Source organism: Rutilus rutilus (genome assembly GCF_951802725.1).
Source record: "Rutilus rutilus genome assembly, chromosome: 23".
Taxonomy (NCBI): domain Eukaryota; kingdom Metazoa; phylum Chordata; class Actinopteri; order Cypriniformes; family Leuciscidae; genus Rutilus; species Rutilus rutilus.
Window position 1 is genome coordinate 2,859,498 of NC_140233.1, and position 23,003 is coordinate 2,882,500.

Here is a 23,003-nt window from a genome sequence, read left to right on the forward strand (position 1 = left end):
TATAATGAAACAGGAAGTGCTGGAGTCCCAATAATCCATAAACCGAAATGATATACGACGTCTAAAAGCACACACTTTCTGTAACTGCTGGGCAATTAGTGGAAGAGCAACAGTAAACACTATAAAATAATTCCAACAATGATAGTCCATATTGAAACTGGAAATATGAAGTGACTGGTTGACTCACAGGGTTCAGATTCGCTGTTTCAGCAGCAAAAACACCAGCAGGGCACATCCTCTATGTCAGCATATCATGCTGTATTCTTTTGGCAAGATACCTGTGACAACCTGCGAGGAGCTACTAGAAATAATACTGCAAAGTTTAATACACATTTATATTGATTTATTATTGATTGACAGCCTGCATTTAGTCTATAGAGAACATGTATGTTAAATTAATTTATTTTCACTGAATAATTTAATATATCCAGTATATATTATAATATATATATATATATATATATATATATATATATATATATATATATATATATATATATATATATAACTATTTAACATATAACTATATAACAAGTACATACAATATAAAAAAAAACATTTAAATGTTTCACTGAATAATTTTAATATATCCAGTATATATTATAATATATATATATATAACTATTTAACATATAACTATATAACAAGTACATACAATATAAAAAAAACATTTAAATGTTTCACTGAATAAATAAAATAATTCAAATAAAAAATGTATATATACATATAAATACTATATTTAAATCATTAAAATATTAAATACTTTTAGTAAACATTTAAATAAACATGACTACATATATATATATATATATATATATATATATATATATATATATATATATATATATATATATATATAATCCAACTATTTAAGTCATTAAAATATATTTTAATGTTGGTTTAAACAATTAAACTAATTCTCATTAACAAATTATTTATATAAAAATCCAACTATTGAAGTAATTGAAATATATATATATATATATATATATATATATATATATATATATATATATATATATTAAATGTTGGTTTAAACAATTAAACTAATTAATTCTCATTAAGAATTTTATCAGTCAAATGATGCATTTTGCACTATAACTTAACACTTTGTTTTGCACTGTGATTGGTTAGTTTGCCTTGACTCCCTGTCATGTGATTGGTCGAGTCTCAGTGTTGTGACAATTTTATTTATCTAATAGAACAGGTAAATGAATAGAATTAGAAGCCTGCAACAGCACAAATACCATGATTGAAATTGATTAGGCCTTTGTTGCAGGATTTTGGCTGAAGTGCTTCCTCTCCGTTTGTGTATTTGTAATGAGACAAAACAAAATACTTCATTGTGATTGATTGGCATCATCTCGTGTGGATAGTGTGATTAAATGTTTCTGGGATCCTCAAGCGTTTAACCAGCCGCTGTATCAAAGGTGAATTTGATGACATTGATGATGAACATGTGAAGGCCGAGATTGATTTGACTTTCTCACCTGTACAGGAGTAATCATCGATACGGATGAATCCGGTGTGGCAGATGCACATGAAGGAGCCGGCGGTGTTCACACACTGTGTGTTCTCGCGGCAGTAGTGCCTCCCCTCCACACACTCGTCGATATCTGCACAAACACAGCGGATCAGCAGAGGAGTCAAGACTTCAGCATGATCGAAACGCTGCTCGCTTGAAGCCGCCAGTCAAACACGTTTACCATGATGGGGCCCAGATATCAAATATTTACCAGATATTCAATATTTGTCAAGGCAAGTGTATTTATATAGCACATTTCATACGCAATGGTAATTCAAAGAGCTTCACTTAAAAAGGATTTTAAAAAGAATCATAAAAGTGCATAAGACATAAAAATTACAAAAAAAGTAAGTAATAAAAATCAATTAATTTATTCTAAACAAAAATTATAAAATGTATTAAAAACGAATAAAAAGAAAAGATTATTCAAAGAGTTTTGTATAAAATAGTATTTAAATTTAAAATAGTATTAAAATTATTAAAAATAAACAAAATAAATTATATACAATGTGCTTTAAATAAAAAGTATTTAAAATAATCATAAGAAATAAAAGTAACAAAAAAAAAACTTGATTAAAAATTAATATAAAAATGTATTAAAAAATTAATAAATGAAATGATAATTTAAAAGTGCTTTACAGAAAAATTAACTTAAAAATAATCATAAAAGATCCATACAAATAAAAATAACAATAAAAAGTAAGAAAAATGTATTAAAATAAAATGTATTAAAAACAAATGTATAGAAAAGAATACACAGATTTTTACTCAGAAGTTGCTAGTAAATTTCACAAATAATTACAATGGCAACTAACACATTTAATTAAATGTGACATTTTTAATTACAGTATTTTCTTGTAAAACGTTTTCCAATAATTTTCATTTACAACTTAAATAAAAAAATTTTTTACAGTGTACATAAAATGATACAGTGCATATTTGCAATATTTGCAGAAGCAAAGATTTTAATGCCACTTTCATACCCGTGACTTGTGAGTATAAACTTTTTATATATATACTGTATATACGTCTCTGAACTTTGAATGCTTAAAGATTTCAGATGTTTGAATCAAGGACTTTTGTCCTGGATTCAAGAGTCTGTATTATGAATTCTTGACTTTTTAAAAGGCATTATGCGCCACTAGGGGAAGATGAAATCCTTGACATTTCTGGGAAAAGTTTGGAGGAAACGGAGGGCAGAGTGATCGCCCTGCTCATATGTCATGACTCCTTGAATTTATCGCAGCCAGATCAAATAAAAGGTATTAAATCAAATCTCATAGACTTACAGATCTAATAAAAAGCCTTATGAATTTTCACCAGCCGAACTGCTGCATTTGTGATGAATTCAGAGTGGCTTTATGGCTCAGGACTTCAAATGAAACTTTAACCCGATTTACTTCGAACTCGCGTCCTTCAGCATAACCTCAGCTGCTTCTCTTCTGTAACTCATTTAGTTAAAGAACCTCCTCTGTTATTTCAAGGAATAACCAGGAATTATCATCCCACAGTAACGAAAGAACTCGCATCCATTGCCTACAAAACACACACGCCTGAATCCCTTTACTCAGCTCTAACTGTTTTAGGTCAGTAACTTTATTTAGACTAGTTATACTAGTTTTTCATAGTTTTTACCGACCTTGATACCTTTAGCTGTGCATGCCAAGGTTATTATATTTAACTGAAGCTAAAACCATAGAAAAAAACATTTTTGTTGCTTTAAATAAAATAAAAATTAACTCAAATGAAACTAAATATATTTTATTTCAGCTAGTTACCAAAGTTAAAGTTAAAGGTAGTTTTAGTGCATCAACAAACTTATTTAACTTTATGGCAAAAAGGTCTAATTTTCTTTTAGGTTAAGGGTTTCAATTTATATTTATATTTTATTTTATTTAAATTTGTATTTTATTTCAGCATCATTCCAACTAACATACATGGTTTTATTTTAAGGTATGTTTTTTAAGTTTAAATTTAAACGCGTCGAAAGAACACCACAGACACAGTACACTCCACATGGGAAAATCTCACAGTAAAACAAGCAGCTGTGCAAAATATGATACACCAGTGTTTTGCCAGATGAAAGTTTATTTATGTATAATCTTATTACTCTTTTAATTAATTTTATAACTGTATCCACTATATGTCCGACTGATTGCACTGTATTCCTCCTTTTGATTCTAAACTGAACTCAAATAGCACTGAGAATTGGATAAGAGACAAACATTAATTACTTCATTGGGGAACTTGAGAAATGAAGCCATGCTGATGACCTGGGCCTGTGGTGGAGTAGTGAGTTTGACGTGATTAAACTAGAGGTTCTGTGTGGTGCGGACTGGATTGATTCCATTCCTAGAGCTTCCGAACAAATGGGTTTTTGGAGTTTTTCCTTTTGTTCGTCACTGATGGCTGCGGCCTATAGAGAGTCTTCACTCCGGTTTTCCTTTTGTTCGTCACTGATGGCTGTGGCCTATAGAGCGTCTTCACTCCTGTTATCCTTTTGTTCATCACTGATGGCTGTGGCCTATAGAGAGTCTTCACTCCTGATTTCCTTTTGTTCATCACTGATGACTGTGGTCTATAGAGCGTCTTCACTCCTGATTTCCTTTTGTTCGTCACTGATGACTGTGGTCTATAGAGCGTCTTCACTCCTGATTTCCTTTTGTTCATCACTGATGACTGTGGTCTATAGAGCGTCTTCACTCCTGATTTCCTTTTGTTCATCACTGATGGCTGTGGTCTATAGAGAGTCTTCACTCCTGATTTCCTTTTGTTCATCACTGATGACTGTGGTCTATAGAGCGTCTTCACTCCTGATTTCCTTTTGTTCATCACTGATGGCTGTGGTCTATAGAGAGTCTTCACTCCTGATTTCCTTTTGTTCATCACTGATGACTGTGGTCTATAGAGCGTCTTCACTCCTGATTTCCTTTTGTTCGTCACTGATGACTGTGGTCTATAGAGCGTCTTCACTCCTGATTTCCTTTTGTTCATCACTGATGACTGTGGTCTATAGAGCGTCTTCACTCCTGTTATCCTTTTGTTCGTCACTGATGACTGTGGTCTATAGAGCGTCTTCACTCCTGTTTTCCTTTTGTTCGTCACTGATGACTGTGGTCTATAGAGCGTCTTCACTCCTGATTTCCTTTTGTTCGTCACTGATGACTGTGGTCTATAGAGCGTCTTCACTCCTGTTTTCCTTTTGTTCGTCACTGATGACTGTGGTCTATAGAGCGTCTTCACTCCTGATTTCCTTTTGTTCGTCACTGATGACTGTGGTCTATAGAGCGTCTTCACTCCTGATTTCCTTTTGTTCATCACTGATGACTGTGGTCTATAGAGCGTCTTCACTCCTGTTATCCTTTTGTTCGTCACTGATGACTGTGGTCTATAGAGCGTCTTCACTCCTGTTTTCCTTTTGTTCATCACTGATGGCTGTGGTCTATAGAGAGTCTTCACTCCTGATTTCCTTTTGTTCATCACTGATGGCTGTGGTCTATAGAGAGTCTTCACTCCGGTTTTCCTTTTGTTCATCACTGATGGCTGTGGTCTATAGAGAGTCTTCACTCCTGTTTTCCTTTTGTTCGTCACTGATGGCTGTGGCCTATAGAGAGTCTTCACTCCGGTTTTCCTTTTTGTTCATCACTGATGGCTGTGGTCTATAGAGAGTCTTCACTCCTGATTTCCTTTTGTTCATCACTGATGACTGTGGTCTATAGAGCGTCTTCACTCCTGATTTCCTGTTGTTCATCACTGATGGCTGTGGCCTATAGAGCGTCTTCACTCCGGTTTTCCTTTTGTTCATCACTGATGGCTGTGGCCTATAGAGAGTCTTCACTCCGCTTTTCCTTTTGTTCATCACTGATGGCTGTGGCCTATAGAGAGTCTTCACTCCTGTTATCCTTTTGTTCATCACTGATGGCTGTGGCCTATAGAGAGTCTTCACTCCTGATTTCCTTTTGTTCATCACTGATGACTGTGGTCTATAGAGAGTCTTCACTCTGGTTTTCCTTTTGTTCATCACTGATGGCTGTGGTCTATAGAGTCTTCACTCCTGATTTCCTTTTGTTCATCACTGATGGCTGTGGCTTATAGAGAGTCTTCACTCCTGTTTTCCTTTTGTTCATCACTGATGGCTGTGGTCTATAGAGAGTCTTCACTCCTGATTTCCTTTTGTTCATCACTGATGACTGTGGTCTATAGAGAGTCTTCACTCCGCTTTTCCTTTTGTTCATCACTGATGGCTGTGGCCTATAGAGAGTCTTCACTCCTGTTATCCTTTTGTTCATCACTGATGGCTGTGGCCTATAGAGAGTCTTCACTCCTGATTTCCTTTTGTTCATCACTGATGACTGTGGTCTATAGAGAGTCTTCACTCTGGTTTTCCTTTTGTTCATCACTGATGGCTGTGGTCTATAGAGTCTTCACTCCTGATTTCCTTTTGTTCATCACTGATGGCTGTGGCTTATAGAGAGTCTTCACTCCTGTTTTCCTTTTGTTCATCACTGATGGCTGTGGTCTATAGAGAGTCTTCACTCCTGATTTCCTTTTGTTCATCACTGATGACTGTGGTCTATAGAGAGTCTTCACTCCGGTTTTCCTTTTGTTCATCACTGATGGCTGTGGTCTATAGAGCGTCTTCACTCCTGTTTTCCTTTTGTTCGTCACTGATGGCTGTGGCCTATAGAGAGTCTTCACTCCTGTTTTCCTTTTGTTCGTCACTGATGACTGTGGTCTATAGAGCGTCTTCACTCCTGTTTTCCTTTTGTTCGTCACTGATGACTGTGGTCTATAGAGCGTCTTCACTCCTGTTTTCCTTTTGTTCGTCACTGATGGCTGTGGTCTATAGAGCGTCTTCACTCCTGTTTTCCTTTTGTTCGTCACTGATGGTTGTGGCCTATAGAGCGTCTTCACTCCTGTTTTCCTTTTGTTCGTCACTGATGACTGTGGTCTATAGAGCGTCTTCACTCCTGTTTTCCTTTTGTTCGTCACTGATGGCTGTGGCCTATAGAGAGTCTTCACTCCTGATTTCCTTTTGTTCATCACTGATGGCTGTGGCCTATAGAGCGTCTTCACTCCTGTTTTCCTTTTGTTCATCACTGATGGCTGTGGCCTATAGAGCGTCTTCACTCCTGTTTTCCTTTTGTTCGTCACTGATGGCTGTGGCCTATAGAGCGTCTTCACTCCTGTTTTCCTTTTGTTCGTCACTGATGGCTGTGGCCTATAGAGAGTCTTCACTCGTGTTTTCCTTTTGTTCATCACTGATGACTGTGGTCTATAGAGCGTCTTCACTCCTGTTTTCCTTTTGTTCGTCACTGATGGCTGCGGCCTATAGAGCGTTTTCACTCCTGATTGCCTTTTGTTCGTCACTGATGGCTGCGGTCTATAGAGAGTCTTCACTCCTGATTTCCTTTTGTTCGTCACTGATGGCTGCGGCATATAGAGCGTCTTCACTCCTGTTTTCCTTTTGTTCATCACTGATGACTGTGGTCTATAGAGCGTCTTCACTCCTGATTTCCTTTTGTTCATCACTAATGACTGTGGTCTATAGAGCATCTTCACTCCTGATTTCCTTTTGTTCGTCACTGATGGCTGCGGCATATAGAGCGTCTTCACTCCTGTTTTCCTTTTGTTCATCACTGATGACTGTGGCCTATAGAGCATCTTCACTCCGGTTTTCCTTTTGTTCATCACTGATGACTGTGGTCTATATAGAGTCTTCACTCCGGTTTTCCTTTTGTTCGTCACTGATGGCTGCGGCCTATAGAGCGTCTTCACTCCTGATTTCCTTTTGTTCATCACTGATGACTGTGGTCTATAGAGCGTCTTCACTCCTGTTTTCCTTTTGTTCATCACTGATGACTGTGGTATATAGAGCGTCTTCACTCCTTATTTCCTGTTTTCCTTTTGTTCGTCACTGATGGCTGTGGTCTATAGAGCGTCTTCACTCCTGTTTTCCTTTTGTTCGTCACTGATGGTTGTGGCCTATAGAGCGTCTTCACTCCTGTTTTCCTTTTGTTCGTCACTGATGACTGTGGTCTATAGAGCGTCTTCACTCCTGTTTTCCTTTTGTTCGTCACTGATGGCTGTGGCCTATAGAGTCTTCACTCCTGATTTCCTTTTGTTCATCACTGATGGTTGTGGCCTATAGAGCGTCTTCACTCCTGTTTTCCTTTTGTTCATCACTGATGGCTGTGGCCTATAGAGCATCTTCACTCCTGTTTTCCTTTTGTTCGTCACTGATGGCTGTGGTATATAGAGCGTCTTCAATCCTGATTTCCTTTTGTTCATCACTGATGGTTGTGGCCTATAGAGCGTCTTCACTCCGGTTTTCCTTTTGTTCATCACTGATGGCTGCGATCTATAGAATTGGCTGTGGTCTATAGAGCGTCTTCACTCCTGATGGCTGTGGTCTATAGAGCGTCTTCACTCCGGTTTTCCTTTTGTTCATCACTGATGACTGCGGCCTATAGAGCGTCTTACATTTACATTTACATTTATTCATTTAGCTGACGCTTTTATCCAAAGCGACTTACAATTGCTATATATGTCAGAGGTCGCACGCCTCTGGAACAACTAGGGGTTAAGTGTCTTGCTCAGGGACACATTGGTGTCTCATAGTGGATTCGAACCCGGGTCTCTCACACCAAAGGCATGTGTCTTATCCATTGCGCCACCACCACCCCCGTCTTCACTCCGGTTTTCCTTTTGTTCATCACTGATGACTGCGGCCTATAGAGCGCTTTCACTCCAGTTTTCCTCTTCATCACATTAGCATTGGAGGAGCCCGGGTTGAATGTGCCGTCGTTTGTGTGAGAGATAACGAAATAGAAGGAAATCCATCTTCTTTTTGGGGTTTTTGTCCTGTGTTCTCCGCAGCAAAGGGAAATCAATCACAGCTAAGTGCTCATGAATCAGGGCTGACAGAGACACACGGTCTGCTTCAGAGTAAATGTGGACGAGGATCTTGACAGGAGTAAACAAGTCAGGCATGGAATAAACAGCCAAGATAAACGATCTAAGCCACGGTATTACAAGCCATTAAACCAGAGCGTACGGACAGTGTGTCTGATGATAATATCAGTAACCTAACAGTTCAAATAGGCCAAATTAACTTCAAAATACACTATCAACTAGTGGTTGATTGATATTGTGTGTGTGTGTGTGTGTGCGTGTGTGTGTGTGTGTGTGTGTGTGTGTGTGTGTGTGTGTGTGTGTGTGTGTGTGTGTGTGTGTGTGTGTGTGTGTGTGCATGATAGGTGCAAGATTGTGAGATTTGAGCTGAAAAATAATATTTTAAAAGTTGATAAGCAGTGTATATATTGTGCTCCTTGAACTCTTAATCTCAAGATTATACGGGTAGTTGTATTTCATTGCTTGCATTCAGCACAGTTTTTCAGCATTGACCGTGACCCATCAGAACAGATCTGCCATTTCGGGTCACTGCCCACCAGAGAAGCACTGGTTTGTGTGTCATTTGGGCCAAGACGCCTTCATGCTGTGGGTGGCATTATGTGTTTTCTATCTGCCTCATTTTCCTCCTGCTGTCTCGCTCTATCTCTCAGCTCCAGTGCTGTCTGTCTGCCGGCGGGAAGATAACACACGTTGTGTGTGTGTGTGTGTGTGTGTGTGTGTGTGTGTGTGCCTGACAGACCCAGTGCTAAAATAATAACCATTCACCTCCCACAGATCTGTGGCTGCCGTCCCAAACACAGGTGCACCACACTGAAACACACTCACACACTTGCACACACACAATTACAAACACACACTCAAACACACACTCACACACACATCTGCACACTCACACACACTTACAAACACACACTTAAACACACTTACACTTATCTCAATAATGACAAAAAGTTGAAATTATGATTAAAATTCATAATTATAACAAGTTGAAATTGACAAAAAAATCAATGAAGTTGAACTTTTTGAAGTTTTTTAAAGTCAGAATTTCAACTTTTTAACTATGACAAGTTGAAATTCTAACTTTAAAATTCATAATTGACAAGTCAACATAATTATTTAGAATGTCATAATTTCAACTTTTTATATCATACCTTGCCCTTTTTGTCATATTTTCAACTATTTAAAGTCAGAATTTCAACTTTTTATGTCACAATTATGACTTACTATGTCAAATTCAACTTGTGTCATAATTTCAACTATCTCAGAATTTAGATTTTTCTTCTTCTTCTCATAATTATGATTTACCAAAGCATGATTTTTGTCGCACTCATGGGATGAAGGTTTGACTAGTTAGCATGAGTAGTATGATGTTACTACACCCCGCTTCTGCTCCATCTCTTTCTCAATCGATGGCTATTAAGAACCAGTTTTATTTATTAATTTAAAAGGATGTTTCTCAACAACTAACCTGTGGTGCTTCTACTAATGATCCAGTTTAGCGTCTGCAGTCATTAAGACCCACTCGAACACATGCAGTGGATCTAATGTCCTTCCTGGCCAACAGAAGAAACCTTGAAAGCGCCTTAAATAATTAATGAGGTTTGGCACGATGACAAACACATGAAAAGGTGGCGTTGACGACTAGTCCTCTGAAAGCGTGACTATAGTCTCATTAACTCGCTCTCACAGCCAATAAATCATGCTACTATCTGAAGAGCTTCTCTGGCATTCGGAGGCAAGAGCAATAAAGTGAATAAACTTCCGACGCCGCAGCGAGTGCGAAACTGACTCTGGCAGGCCGTATTAATCCTAATGAATTGTTTTGCCTCGTATAAAGCGCTCTTTTAACGGAAAACGAAGCTGTGCGACTCGTAGAGCGGGTGATTCCCGTCCCGCGAGACCCGAGGAGAATAGACTGACAACAGCCTCTCGTTTGTCATCAGACCACAGCTCTCCGACAATCCCACATGGTGATCAATTCCCATTTACAACGCAGAAGTTTGGAGTTCAGGGAGGAAAAAAGAGATAAATCTGGGTTTAAGATACTAGATGGAGAACAGTAGGTGGTTTTTTTAGCTGGCCTAAACTGGTTGAGCAGCAAAAAAAAGCATACTAAAATGATCACAGATTAAAAGCTATAGAAAACAGATGTGTTTTGACTTGTCCTTTAAAGCAGAAATAATTCAGTTCAGCAATGAGAATTCAGAGTCATGGAATCTGTGATTATGTTTGATTGTTTAATGTATTTAAAACATCATCAATAAAAGTGAAATAGTCTTGGTTTAAATCCGTTTTGTAGAATTCATCGATTTCACCCTAAATTCAATCCACAGATTCAGTCAGATCCTCAGGGAATCCATAAATGGTAATAGTAATAAATTAAATAAATAAAGACATCCATCAGAATAGACAATATTTATTTATTTATTCATTTATTTATTTATGTATAACCTTACTTATTATTTATTCCCTTATTTATTTATTCATTCATCCATTGTTATTGTTTTTTGTGTGTATTTTTCACTTGTTTCTTGACACGAATGTGGTAGCTGGCAAACTAATTTTTTATTCATGCATTTATTCATTTCCATTTTTGCATTTTTACTTTTTTTAACAGGGACAGTATGAAAAGAAAAGCATGCAACTATTTATTTATTTATTGATCAATTTCATTTTCACATTTGTTTCTATTTATTTATTTAAAAAATATATATTTTCCATTTTTACTTTTTATTTATTTAATCACTCATTTACTTATTCATATTTTGTTCATTAATTTTCCATTTTAACTTTTTTAACAGTATGAAAAGAAAATCACGCAATTTACTTGTTTACTTATTTTAAGTCACTTACTTCAATTGTTCATTCATTTTCCATTTTTGCCATTTTCCATTTTTTACTTTTTACTTTTATGAAAAGAAAAACATTTATTTATTTATTTATTTATTCACTTAATTAATTTGTCATTCATTTTGCATTTGTAGCATTTTTACTGAATTTATTTTTTTCATGCAATCATACATTCATTTTTCATTTCTATTGAAAACGAGGCTGCGAGAGCTGGACGTTCGATCCATTCATGTATTAATTCAGTGATGTAAATAGTTGTAGAATATTAATTCCTATTTACACAGATTTGTGTGTCAGATTTACACAGAAATTATTTCTGCTAGTGCTTCATCAATGAGGCCTATAGTGGTATTTCATCTAATCCCACTTTTTTACACTGGAAATCCGAGTGATCGACACCAGTACAACCAAATGTAAGAACTCACTGAATTAAAGAGCCTATATTATTCCTTTTTCAAAGACTTATGGTTTTTAGGCTCTACTAGAACAGGTTTTCCTGCTTGAATGTTGATTATTTCCTCATATTCTCCATTGTTGCAGCTCCTCTCTTCCCAGTCTGTCAGTAACGCTCTGTCTCTATGAAGCCCCTCCTTCTGAAAAGCACACTTTGCTCTGAATGGTCGGCTGGAGCAGTGTGTTGTGATTGGTCGAGCGCTTCGAGTGTGTTTGGGAAATGTCCCGCCCCTTCCCATAACCGCCAGTTTAACACACTACTAACTAACTCAACCAGGCCCCGCCCCTTTATTCTGCGTATTAATTATTATAATGAGGAATATTGTGACGTGTTCGTTCGCGGAAGAAACTCAAGACTACAATGGAGGCGTTTCAGGGAGTTCAGAAACACTGACACTGATATAGAGAAGAACTTGAGCTTTTTCATGATCAAACAGCAACATTACACACTAAAGAAAGGTGAAGATGAAAAAAAAAAAACTTTAAATATGCTCTCTATTCTGACTATTTCCGGGTGATCAGCCCTACAATCTTCCTTAAACCAGCATCAGGTTCAGCCGTCACTCTCATCTCATCTAATTACATTTGGGATTCAACTGCACTTTTACAGTCAGCGCCAATTACCCCCGATCACCTACAGTCATTTCCTGCTCAGACCTGCAGGAAATGACATCGTGCGCGAGTTCATGCCGCAATCAGCCTGTCAGTTAATGTACACGTTGCTTTTGACATATCTCATTTAAATGGCTTGAATAACTGCAAATTAACAAGGTGAACTCAAGCCTTCACAGCGTCAAGGACATCCAGCTATTCTGCAGGTCTGAATGGATTTATCACACTGCAGATCTACCGCAGCTTAAGAGCTGGAACTGTTCAATCATTGAAGTTGTTTTAAAAACGGTGGATTTCTGAAGGATCATGTGACACTGAAGACTGGAGTAATGATGCTGAAAATTCAGCTTTGATCACAGGAATAATTTACACTTTACTATATATTCACATAGAAAACAGCTGTTTTACAGTGTAATAATATTCCACAATTTTTCCTGTATTTTTGATCAAATAAATGCAGCCTTGGTGAGACTTCTGATCTACTGTAACTCCCAGTGAAAGCATTAAACGGCTCCGTCTCGGTCTGGAATAATGAGGACACTCTTCGCCCTTCAGTCTGTCTCTCTCTCTCTCTCTCTCTCTCTCTCTCTCTCTCTCTCTCTCTCTCTCTCTCTCTCTCTCTCTCTCTCTCTCTCTCTCTCTCTCATGACTGAAACCTTTATTATGCGCCAGAGCAGCGGGAATCGCGCTGAGAACAGGCTTTTCTACAGGAGCTGGGCATGTGTGTGTGTGTGAAAGAGAATCTGTAGGAAGGAGTTCAGTATTCCCTCGAGCTCACGCCCTACAACATCACGTATGAAATATTGAAACGGGACTGATCTCATCAGCACAGACGTGTGCTATTTTTATCCTGCCAATGCTCATGACGCCTTTAAAGAACTATGTAGCGCTTCTTGAGAGAGACTCCGTCTGCATAATGAAAAAAGGAAACGTGTTTCTGAATCTCCTGATGCTGGAGATCGCGAGACGACGACGGGAACGTTTCGCCCCGGTGGTGTTTGGGGATTTTCAGTAACAGTAGATGAAATTCCACAACAACATCATGGGTTTGAACCCGAGGTTCCCTAATTATCCTGCTGACTCTTAATATCAGGTGAAACGAGGCGTTGGATATGATGATATTACATACGGCCTGATTTTTGACGTGTGTTGTACGTTTATACAACAAAACATTATTCTAGTACAGTAACTTCAAATGTGTCTCACCCATCTCTATATATATATAAAATTATTTATTTACTAGCAACTTTTAAATAAATGTTAATAAATACAAAGAATTTACATAAAAGTATGTATGTATATATATATATATATATATATATATATATATATATATACACATTTAAATTTAAATTTAAATATTAAATACATTTTATATATATATATATAAGTGAAAATGAAGTGAAAATACTTTAAATATGCTTTAATTGGCCGATACCGATTATTGGCCAATACATCGGTGTATCTCTAATATATATATATAATTTATCATGATATCTATATATATATAAATATATATATATATTAGGGGTGTAACGATTCATCAACTACATCGATGTATCGATTTATATTCCTACGATCCAACTGGATCGATCTGTGCTCGGCAAGTTGGCCTTCCGGACGACATATATCGATCTAATATCGTTTTAAAAGGTAATTAATCGATTGTATCGATACTAGGAAATAGCGCATTGGATTTAAGCACGTTAGACTTTATATGGATGTTTTTTCTTTGCACTTTTAATGATAAAGGCGTTAAACGTTACTCGATTCAGTCTGCCTATCTGTGTCGTCGTCGCCATGCGTGACGCGCCAGCAGCAGCGCAAAGACAACAAGCAGCGCAAAGTCTCTCACCTCAGAAAAACGGACTGTCCTGTCCTCTCAGCCGCTATACTGCAGTAGCGCGCACTCTTCAATTGCACGCGCAAATGCGCCGGAGCTCGCTGTATCACTTCACTAAAGCGCAAAAGAAATACGAGCATGCAACGTCGTAAATTAGTAAGTTAAGAAATAAAAGTAAAATACCAATAAATTTCGTTATTGGTACGTCATGTGTGTTGCTATTTATCAGGAGCAGTTTCCATGTTTCTTTACCAGTTCTTCTAAGTATTGTGTATCACCATGGTAGCCTAATTGTTGTTTGTTTCCATAACAAAATGCCACTTACTGGTTTTGTATATTTTTATATGACTGTGGTGGCTCATACCAAGATTGTATTAACAAAAACTAGTTTGGGACTGCTATTTAATAGCTTAACCTCGCAGTGCCTACTGTCTATCAGTATTTGTCATATTCTTAAAAAAAAATTGTTAAGTAAAGGGGGACAGAACTTGTGTGTCAACAATTTTTGTGTAAACAAATGTATTATAATAGGCCTATATAATTCCTAAAAAGGTGGGTCGCGGCTTGATGACCATGGGGAAATGTGGGTCCCATGGCCAAACTATTCAAAACATCATTCTATGTTGTGATAATCGTAATTAATAATCACAATTACAATTTCAAGGGAATAATCAACAATTATAATTTTTGTCATAATCGTTCAGTCCTACTTATTAAAATAAAATGTGAATGCATTTTACATTAATTGTTGTTTACTTGTTTGTTTATATCTATAATTAATTGATACCTGATTCCCTTACAAGAATTTTTGGCTAAAAAGTTACTGAATCGATTTCAAGTCACTGAATCGTTTCGGATCGGATCGTTCTAAATGAACCAATATCGTCCTTGAATCGTATCGACAACCATGAATCGCGAATCGAATCGAATCGTTGTTAAACGATTTGAGGGGCGCGCAAAAACTCAATCTTGCCTAGGGCAACCAAAGGGCTAGAGCCGGCCCTGATCATCCCCATACACTGATTGGCTTCATCACTGTCTCCTCTCCACCAGTAAGCTGGTGTGTGGTGGGCGTTCTGGCGCAATATGGCTGCCGTCGCATCATCCAAGTGGATGCTGCACATTGGTGGTGGTTGAGGAGATTCCCCCCTTCCATATGTGAAGCGCTTTGAGGACCCTGAAAAGCGCTATATAAATGTAACGAATTATTATTATTATTATTATTTAAAAAGTTGCCTGATGGCGCGTTTGACAAAACAAAGATGCTGTGTACAATTAGCAAAGCTGAATTCAAATACTATACCAGTTGGTTTGAAGCTGGATGCAGCAAATTTTCGGCCACCAAATGGCATTTTAATTTTTTGGTCGAAAGAGAAAAAAGGCCGAAAATATAAGCCGAATATATGCCGCCCATCCGTGTTCTGCGTTCAGGTTTCACGAGCGGGTTTTTTCCGCTCCGTGTGTGCGCCGCGCTCTCTGTTCCGTGTGTGTGTGTGTCGGTGCGCTGCGCTCTCTGCTCAATGTTCCGCTCCGTGTTTGCGCTGCGTGTTCTGCTCTGTCGTTAACGGCCCAAACGCTCCAATCATGTACCGATCACGCACTGGGAAAGCAAAGTCCGCTCAAATAACATGAAATTTCTCTGTAGTAGACTTCTGTTTGCAATAGCCCTACTGAGCTGGTACAGTCATGCTGGGCAACAATGGTAAAATCACAATGACCTGCTCTGATCACATGCTCTGGTAATAATAGCTGTGTAGGACTATATTTTATTTTGATAATTAGTAAAAATAAAACAATCTGTTAAATTGATTATGTTTATTGATTATTGAAAAAGAATAATATATGTACATATTGATGTTTAATATTATTTTAATATAGGGCTATATTTTTTTCCTGTGTTGTTTAATTTAATTAGGTGATTCTAAGTTTTATATATTAATATTATATCATATTAATAATATTGATGATTACAAGCTTGGGGGAAATGCAATTAATTGCAATTAATTACAGCAAATTGTGCAATTAATTCGTTTTTTTTTTTTTTTTATCGATTCCCAGCCCTAATATATATATATATATATATATATATATAATAAAGTAAAACAAAAGTAAAAACAGTAAAACAAAAGTAATATTATATATATTTGAGATGAACCGATGTATCGGTGTCGGCCGATTAAGGCTATTATTATTTTAACTTCATATATTTTCATATTTATACTTGCAAAAACTGAGATTCTAATATCTCCAGCCACCGTATGATTTCAGTCGTACCGCGAAGCTGTGAAAACATTGTTTATTGTGTTAAACAACCAGAATTTGCAAATGCTTTGGATTTCTGACACTAAAAGCAGATATTCTCCTCCAGTTAATGATGGAAACCTCAGCGCCAGGTGTTTCATCCTGACCAGCAAGGTTAAAAAGAAAGAGGTGACAAATGAGTGTGGAAGTGGGACACTGCTGGTGTATCCGTCTCACCAGCCAACATTTCTGGGTTACACATGGCCTTTTTTATATTTCCTTTCTATTTCAAAACACATCCGTGCTTTGATCTCTTCTCCCGCTGTTCCCCTTCCCGTCGGAGCGTGGAACTAGATCGGACAGCGTCCAGGGGTTTGTTTCCCAAAAGCATCGTTAGCCAACTATGGTCGCAAGTTCTGTCGTTATCAGAATAGTTCAATGAGTCTGTGTTTCCCGAAACCATCGTTCCAACGAACATTCGCAAACAGCATGGCAGAGTTGAGTGTGTGTAACGACAGCTCTCCTCTCGAGCTGTGGTTAGAAGCAGAGTTTCTAGTTTGCATGACATGTGGACTCAATAAATCCTGATCTTGAGCAAAATAATCAAGCTGACATTCAGTACAATCTATATCTTATATTTAGAGTACATACAAATGTCATTTACGTCTTATAGTTTGTCAAGAGATTTAAAGTGTTGTTTTGGAAGAGTGCGCATGTGTGAACGTGCTCTAGTACGAGCCTATGATTGAATCTGGAAATAAAGCAAAATAACTGAGAAAAATGAGGAATAGTCCTCAGATGCCATGTTCGTAATTTATAGCAAAACATCTAGCGTTAATTCGATCTCAAACAGATTAATTAAATTACTTATTACTCCAACACCTGCATGACATCATTAACCAACGTGGTTGAACGAGCAATTTGCGACGATATGGTTCTGGGAAACAGTCGTGACTCGCTAGTTGATTTCTTCAACGATGCATCATACTATTGTAGTTTAGCAGTGAGTTACGGCGTTGTTTGGGAAAATTCCCCTGAAAGGCTCTTTCGGTGTTACCCTGAACATTGTATAAGCATTAGTTTCATGTGTCACTGAACGGAAGAGAGGCTCTCGGGAGCGTAAGCATCACATCCTTTTGATTTTTCCCGAGTCCTTCACATAAAAACGGAGTCCCGTGGGAACGTTTAGGCAGAACCGCCCGTCGAACTCGCTTTAAGCCGGCGTGTCTGATAGCATCTTTAATTATTCACATCCTCCTGGTCTTTGATAATTACCTGACCGGCCGAGCACGTGAGCATCGGCTGGGTCATCCGCACGGGTTTATTTTTAGCCGGCGAGATGAAAAGGTTTCATTAGAGACCCGACTGATGTGCGGGGAGGTGACGTCCCCAGAAACACAGCCGGAGTCATTAGACATTCAACAAAAGTAGGCCATCCGAAGCTCGGCTCGCTCGGCTTTGAGAGGGGAAAAGGAGGATGAGGAAGGTGGAGGGGAAAGACATTGATGACTTACTCACACACCCAAACGCAATAGCAGCCAATTAAGATGCCAAAGCAAGAGTGGAATCTGACGGATTCTAGTCGTGCATCAATAATGCCGCTTGGTTAATTAGTCATGAGCGTGAAAAAAAAAACACAGATAAGGGAGAATTCTTTATTTTTTAGAGCTGTCAATCAATTCAGAAATGTCATTGAATAAATGATAGAATGACAAGAAATGTTGATTAATTAGTCAAACTAGTCGCATATCAGCCTGACAGATTATTTTGTGCTTTCGAGATGAGAAAAGCATCAAATAGATCTCAATATATTGTTTTGATTTCATATTCACACAGTGTTTTGTTCATGAATGTATACATGAAACTTTACTGGTTTCCAGCGTCTTGCGTCATGAGCGCTAACAGCCGACTCGCGTAAACATGACGGTCGGAAAATTATTTATTGCTGAATTTAAATGCTATTTATTACATTTATATTGTCCGTAATTCATAATATGTTAATAGCGTATTAATATTATAACACTTAGTATATATTTATATAGTATATTTATTAATTGTACTGTTAATTGACACATTTTTGTACTAATAAAAATCAATATATATATATGTTTGTGTGTGTGTGTGTGTGTGTGTGTGTGTGTGTGTGTGTGCGCGTGTGTGTGTGTGTGTGTGTGTGTGTGTGTGTGTGTATATTTATATATATATATATATATATATACACAGTATATATACTGTATATATCTATATATGTATACAAAATAATCACATATTACATGTTGGCTCACATTAGCGTCGTATCGGAAGCATTGAATTAATTTCCTCTTTAATGATGACCTAATTTTATGTCAACACTTGATTCTGCAGCATTTTAACAAGAGAAAAATCCAATTATCACAAGAAAAGCCATTATACACATGTCCTGGAATAATAATGTATATCCAGGAATATTAAAATCAGCCGGCGGCTCTAACGCTGTATAAATTCCTGTTCTTCATCTTTCTGTAATTATGATTCATTTCCCGCAGCGTAAGCGCATGTAAATGTCACACGTGTTCTGCAGCAACACGGCCTGGAAAGGAACGGATTATCTGTCAGATCAGCTGACCAGGGGTGAGTCGTTATCGTTCATCGTTAGCCAACTATGTGCGCAAGTTCCGTCGTTATCAGCAGTTCAATGAGTCGGTGTTTCCCGAAACCATCGTTCCAATGAACATTAGCCAAATTTTGCCCATTGGCCTCAGTCCATCATGGCCTCCTAATCATCCTTATATACTGATTGGTTTCATCACTCGGTCTCCACCAGTAAGCTGGTGTGTGTTGGGCGTTCTGGCACAAAATGGCTGCCGTCGCATCATCCAGGTGGATGCTGTGCATTGGTGGTGGATGGGGAGATTCCCCCCTTCCATATGTGAAGTGATTTGAGTACCCAGAAAAGCGCTATATAAATGTACCGAATGATTATTACAGGAAACACCCCCCCGGTTGATTGACGGCTCACCTTCGCAGAAAGCGCTGTCCTCACGTAGCGGCCGAAAGCCGTTCTTGCAGTTGCAACTGGCGCCGCCGTCCAAGTTCACGCAGGCCGAGTTCTCCGCGCAGATGTTGTCCTCGGCGCAGAAGTCGTAACCTTTAACCCCAGATAGAGGAGTTGGTAACACTTTCAATAAGGTTCATTAGTTAATGTATTAACTAACATGAACTAACAATGAGCAATACATTTGGGTAACACTTTATTTTTAAGGGGTGTCATTGTTACAGTGTAATTATATATTTAAGTACTGAGTAATATTAATTAACTTCATGTACTTACTATAGGGTTTGGTTGAGGGTTAGGTGCATGTAATTATGCGTAATTTACTGTTATTACTATGGTAAGTACATGTAACATGTAACAAGGACACTGTAAAATAAAGTGTTACCTAGATTTGTCACTATATTTGTAAATCTTTGTTAACGTTATTTAATAAAAAATACAGGCATTCGTTGTTTGTTCATGTTAGTTCACAGTACATTAACTAATGTTAACAAGATTTTAATAATGTATTAGTAAATTTTGAAATTAACATTAACAAGGATTAAGAAATGCTGTCGAAGTGCAGTTCATTATTCGTTCACGCTAATTAATGTAGTTAACTTATGTTAACTAATGAACCTTATTGTAAAGTGTTACCGAGGATTTGGATTTATATTGATGAGTTTAAGCTGCTAGAAACACTGACCCACTAAAGGTCAGCCAAAGGTCAAACTAATTACACCGATCATTGTATTTTCAGTAACAATCAGCAGCTTTTAAAAGAGGTTTTTCCGTACAGAATGAAGCCAGATATTGTTCCGTACCTCGGCAGACTTTGCAGCATCGGTCTGTGAGTGAGATCTGATCAGATTCAGCACAGGAGAGCGGGGGACAGTCTTCAGAGTTCGTGACTCTATGCATCGTGCGATCCTGAAAAAAATAATATAAAAATGTGAAGGAAAAAAACCTCCAGACAGCGTACTGTACTGTATTGAGCTCTATTACGCAAAATTAGGTCGAAATGGCCGTTATTGGCAAGAGTCCTTTGTACGTCTTAAATGAGTTAAGTCTTAAATGACCATAAAGAGTTTTGAGAACATCTAACACGAGTCTACGGAGCACTTGAGTTGGGAGGAAAAAACATATGCTTTTGCGTTCCCCGCAAAACATTTGTCAGAATACGCAAAAGTATATGTTTTTTCCTCCCATCTCATATTTTTGATTCATCACCATGTCCCTTTTAGCGTCAGTCAGATCCGCGGCAGGTCTTAAAGTGACAGCAGCTTAATAAACCTGCTACTGTCCAGCATTAATGTTAATCAAGATACCATAACTTTCAGCTCTTGGCTGAATAACTCTTGTAGCTTTAATGAAGATTAATCTATATATTTTGGCAGAGCAAGAAAAAATCTGACCTGGCCTGACTGGGCAAGTAGAAAAAATCCATTGAAATACATGTAATCGATTGACAGTACGTGTATGTATATTTATATATATATATATATACATACACAAAATACACACACACACACACACACACATATATATATATATATATGTATATAATATATTTATATATATATATATATATATATATACACACACACACACATACATATATATATATATATATATATATATACACACACACACACACACACACATATATATATATATATATATATAGTGAATATATATAGACACCCTTAATATTTTATACAAATATTATAAATATTTTATTTCTTATTTCTTATTATATATAAAAAAATATATATTTAAAATATATAGATTTTAACTAAACAAATATATTTAATGTTTTAGAAATTCTAAAGTATATATATATATTTATAATATTTGTATAAAATATTAAGGGTGTCTATATATATTTGATGTTTATATATAACTTAAATATATTAAATATAAAACAATATGTAAAATCAAATCTATATTATATAAATAATTTTGTATGTATGTTTGTACGTATGTATGTATATACATATTATTAATATTATTATTTTATGTTATACCAATACATAGGTACAGTTGTAAAGATTTGTACCCTGCATTCAAACAGCTGGCAGAGTCCAGAGGGATGATGAACAGCACAACGCAGTCCTTCCACCAGCGTCTGCTCCGAAAACAAGCACATCGCTGCAGAAACACACAAACAATCATAAGCAAACACGCTGATACACTCCTCCATATGCACACACACCTGCAGGCGGCCCGTACGGATACTGATACCAACCCACATATTCTCTACTGTTTTTCCACTGTTTTCGTTGATACAATAAAAGTGAATTGGGTCCAAAACAACATTAAGGACCTATAACTATAACTATAAAGATATCGTTCTAAAAATCTTTCTAAATATAAAAGAATAGCACAGCACAACTATAACGATAACAGCACAGAAGAACAATATCGTAGGAATCACTTTCACAGCGTATTGATGTGACCCATACTCAAAAGAATTATATTTGAAATATATTTTCTGGATATGTTTTGGAATATATGCAAATATTTGAAATTGGCCCAATAAATATATTTCATACTTATATTTCATATATTTTTGTTATATTTCAGAACATATTTCAATGTATTTGGAATATATGCCACATATATTTTTGACACTTTTGGGGACCCGTACAGAAAAAAATACATTGAAATATATTCTGAAATATAACAAAAATATATGAAATATAAGTATGAAACATATTTATTGGGCCAATTTCAAATATGTGCATATATTCCAAAACATATCCAGAAAATATATTTCTTTTGTGTATGGGGACAGACGACGAAAACTGCAGCGCTTATAGAACGATATCGTGCGCTGGTGTGGACGATAATATAGTTATCATTCTTGGTGTGAACGAGCATTTAGACCCCATTGACTTTCACTATATGGACAAAAAAAAAGTTTTATTTGTATAGTGCTTTTACAGAAATTCATAATGTTCATGTTTTTAATACCTTAATGCTTCACACTGAGCAGTTTAGACACAGGTGATAGTATCGCTTACACTTGGAGATGATATAAACCATCAAGCAAATGAGATTTACTTTATGTGAGTCTATGTAAGTTTTGATTGTTTTTGCTGAACTGTCCTTTTAAGCTCACTTTACTTTGCTATTCAAATGATAGTTAAGAGTTTGAATATGTGGAAAGTTTCAAACTAAAGCATGACGTGACTCAGCAGAAAACACCAAATGAAACCTGTGAGCTGGAGAAATGCTACGGTGTGGAAACCTGGAGCTAAACAACCGACGATTACAAGACGTCTGAGGCGATAATTGCTCCCAGGACAGCAATTATTTCCTCATCTGACTTCAAATACAACACAACTTACAGACTTCACGCACACAGAGAACCTTTCTTAGAAATTAAATGAATTGTTTCTGCTGTTTGCTACAACAGTAACCAACGATTCCCTGAAATCATGTGTCTATTTGAGAAGAGGTGAGCTGTTACTTTACTAAGTAAGTTTGCTTATGAAAATTTCTTCTCTTATTTAGAAAATTATGATCATTAGGCATTAAACACGTCT

At 36.9% G+C, this 23,003-nt stretch overlaps 1 protein-coding gene across 1 annotated transcript in view; it reads right to left on the bottom strand.

Annotated features, from left to right (window-relative positions):
- The window catches only part of nell2a (neural EGFL like 2a), a 112,556-nt gene that overhangs the window by 44,181 nt on the left and 45,372 nt on the right, over positions 1-23,003 (bottom strand). Inside the window, exons 10-13 of the mRNA XM_084396311.1 lie at positions 21,512-21,603; positions 20,277-20,382; positions 19,438-19,566; positions 1,491-1,616 (exon numbers count right to left, since the gene is read on the bottom strand). Coding sequence (XP_084252437.1) covers positions 1,491-1,616; positions 19,438-19,566; positions 20,277-20,382; positions 21,512-21,603 — 453 coding nt within the window. The remainder of the gene's footprint in view (positions 1-1,490; positions 1,617-19,437; positions 19,567-20,276; positions 20,383-21,511; positions 21,604-23,003) is intronic.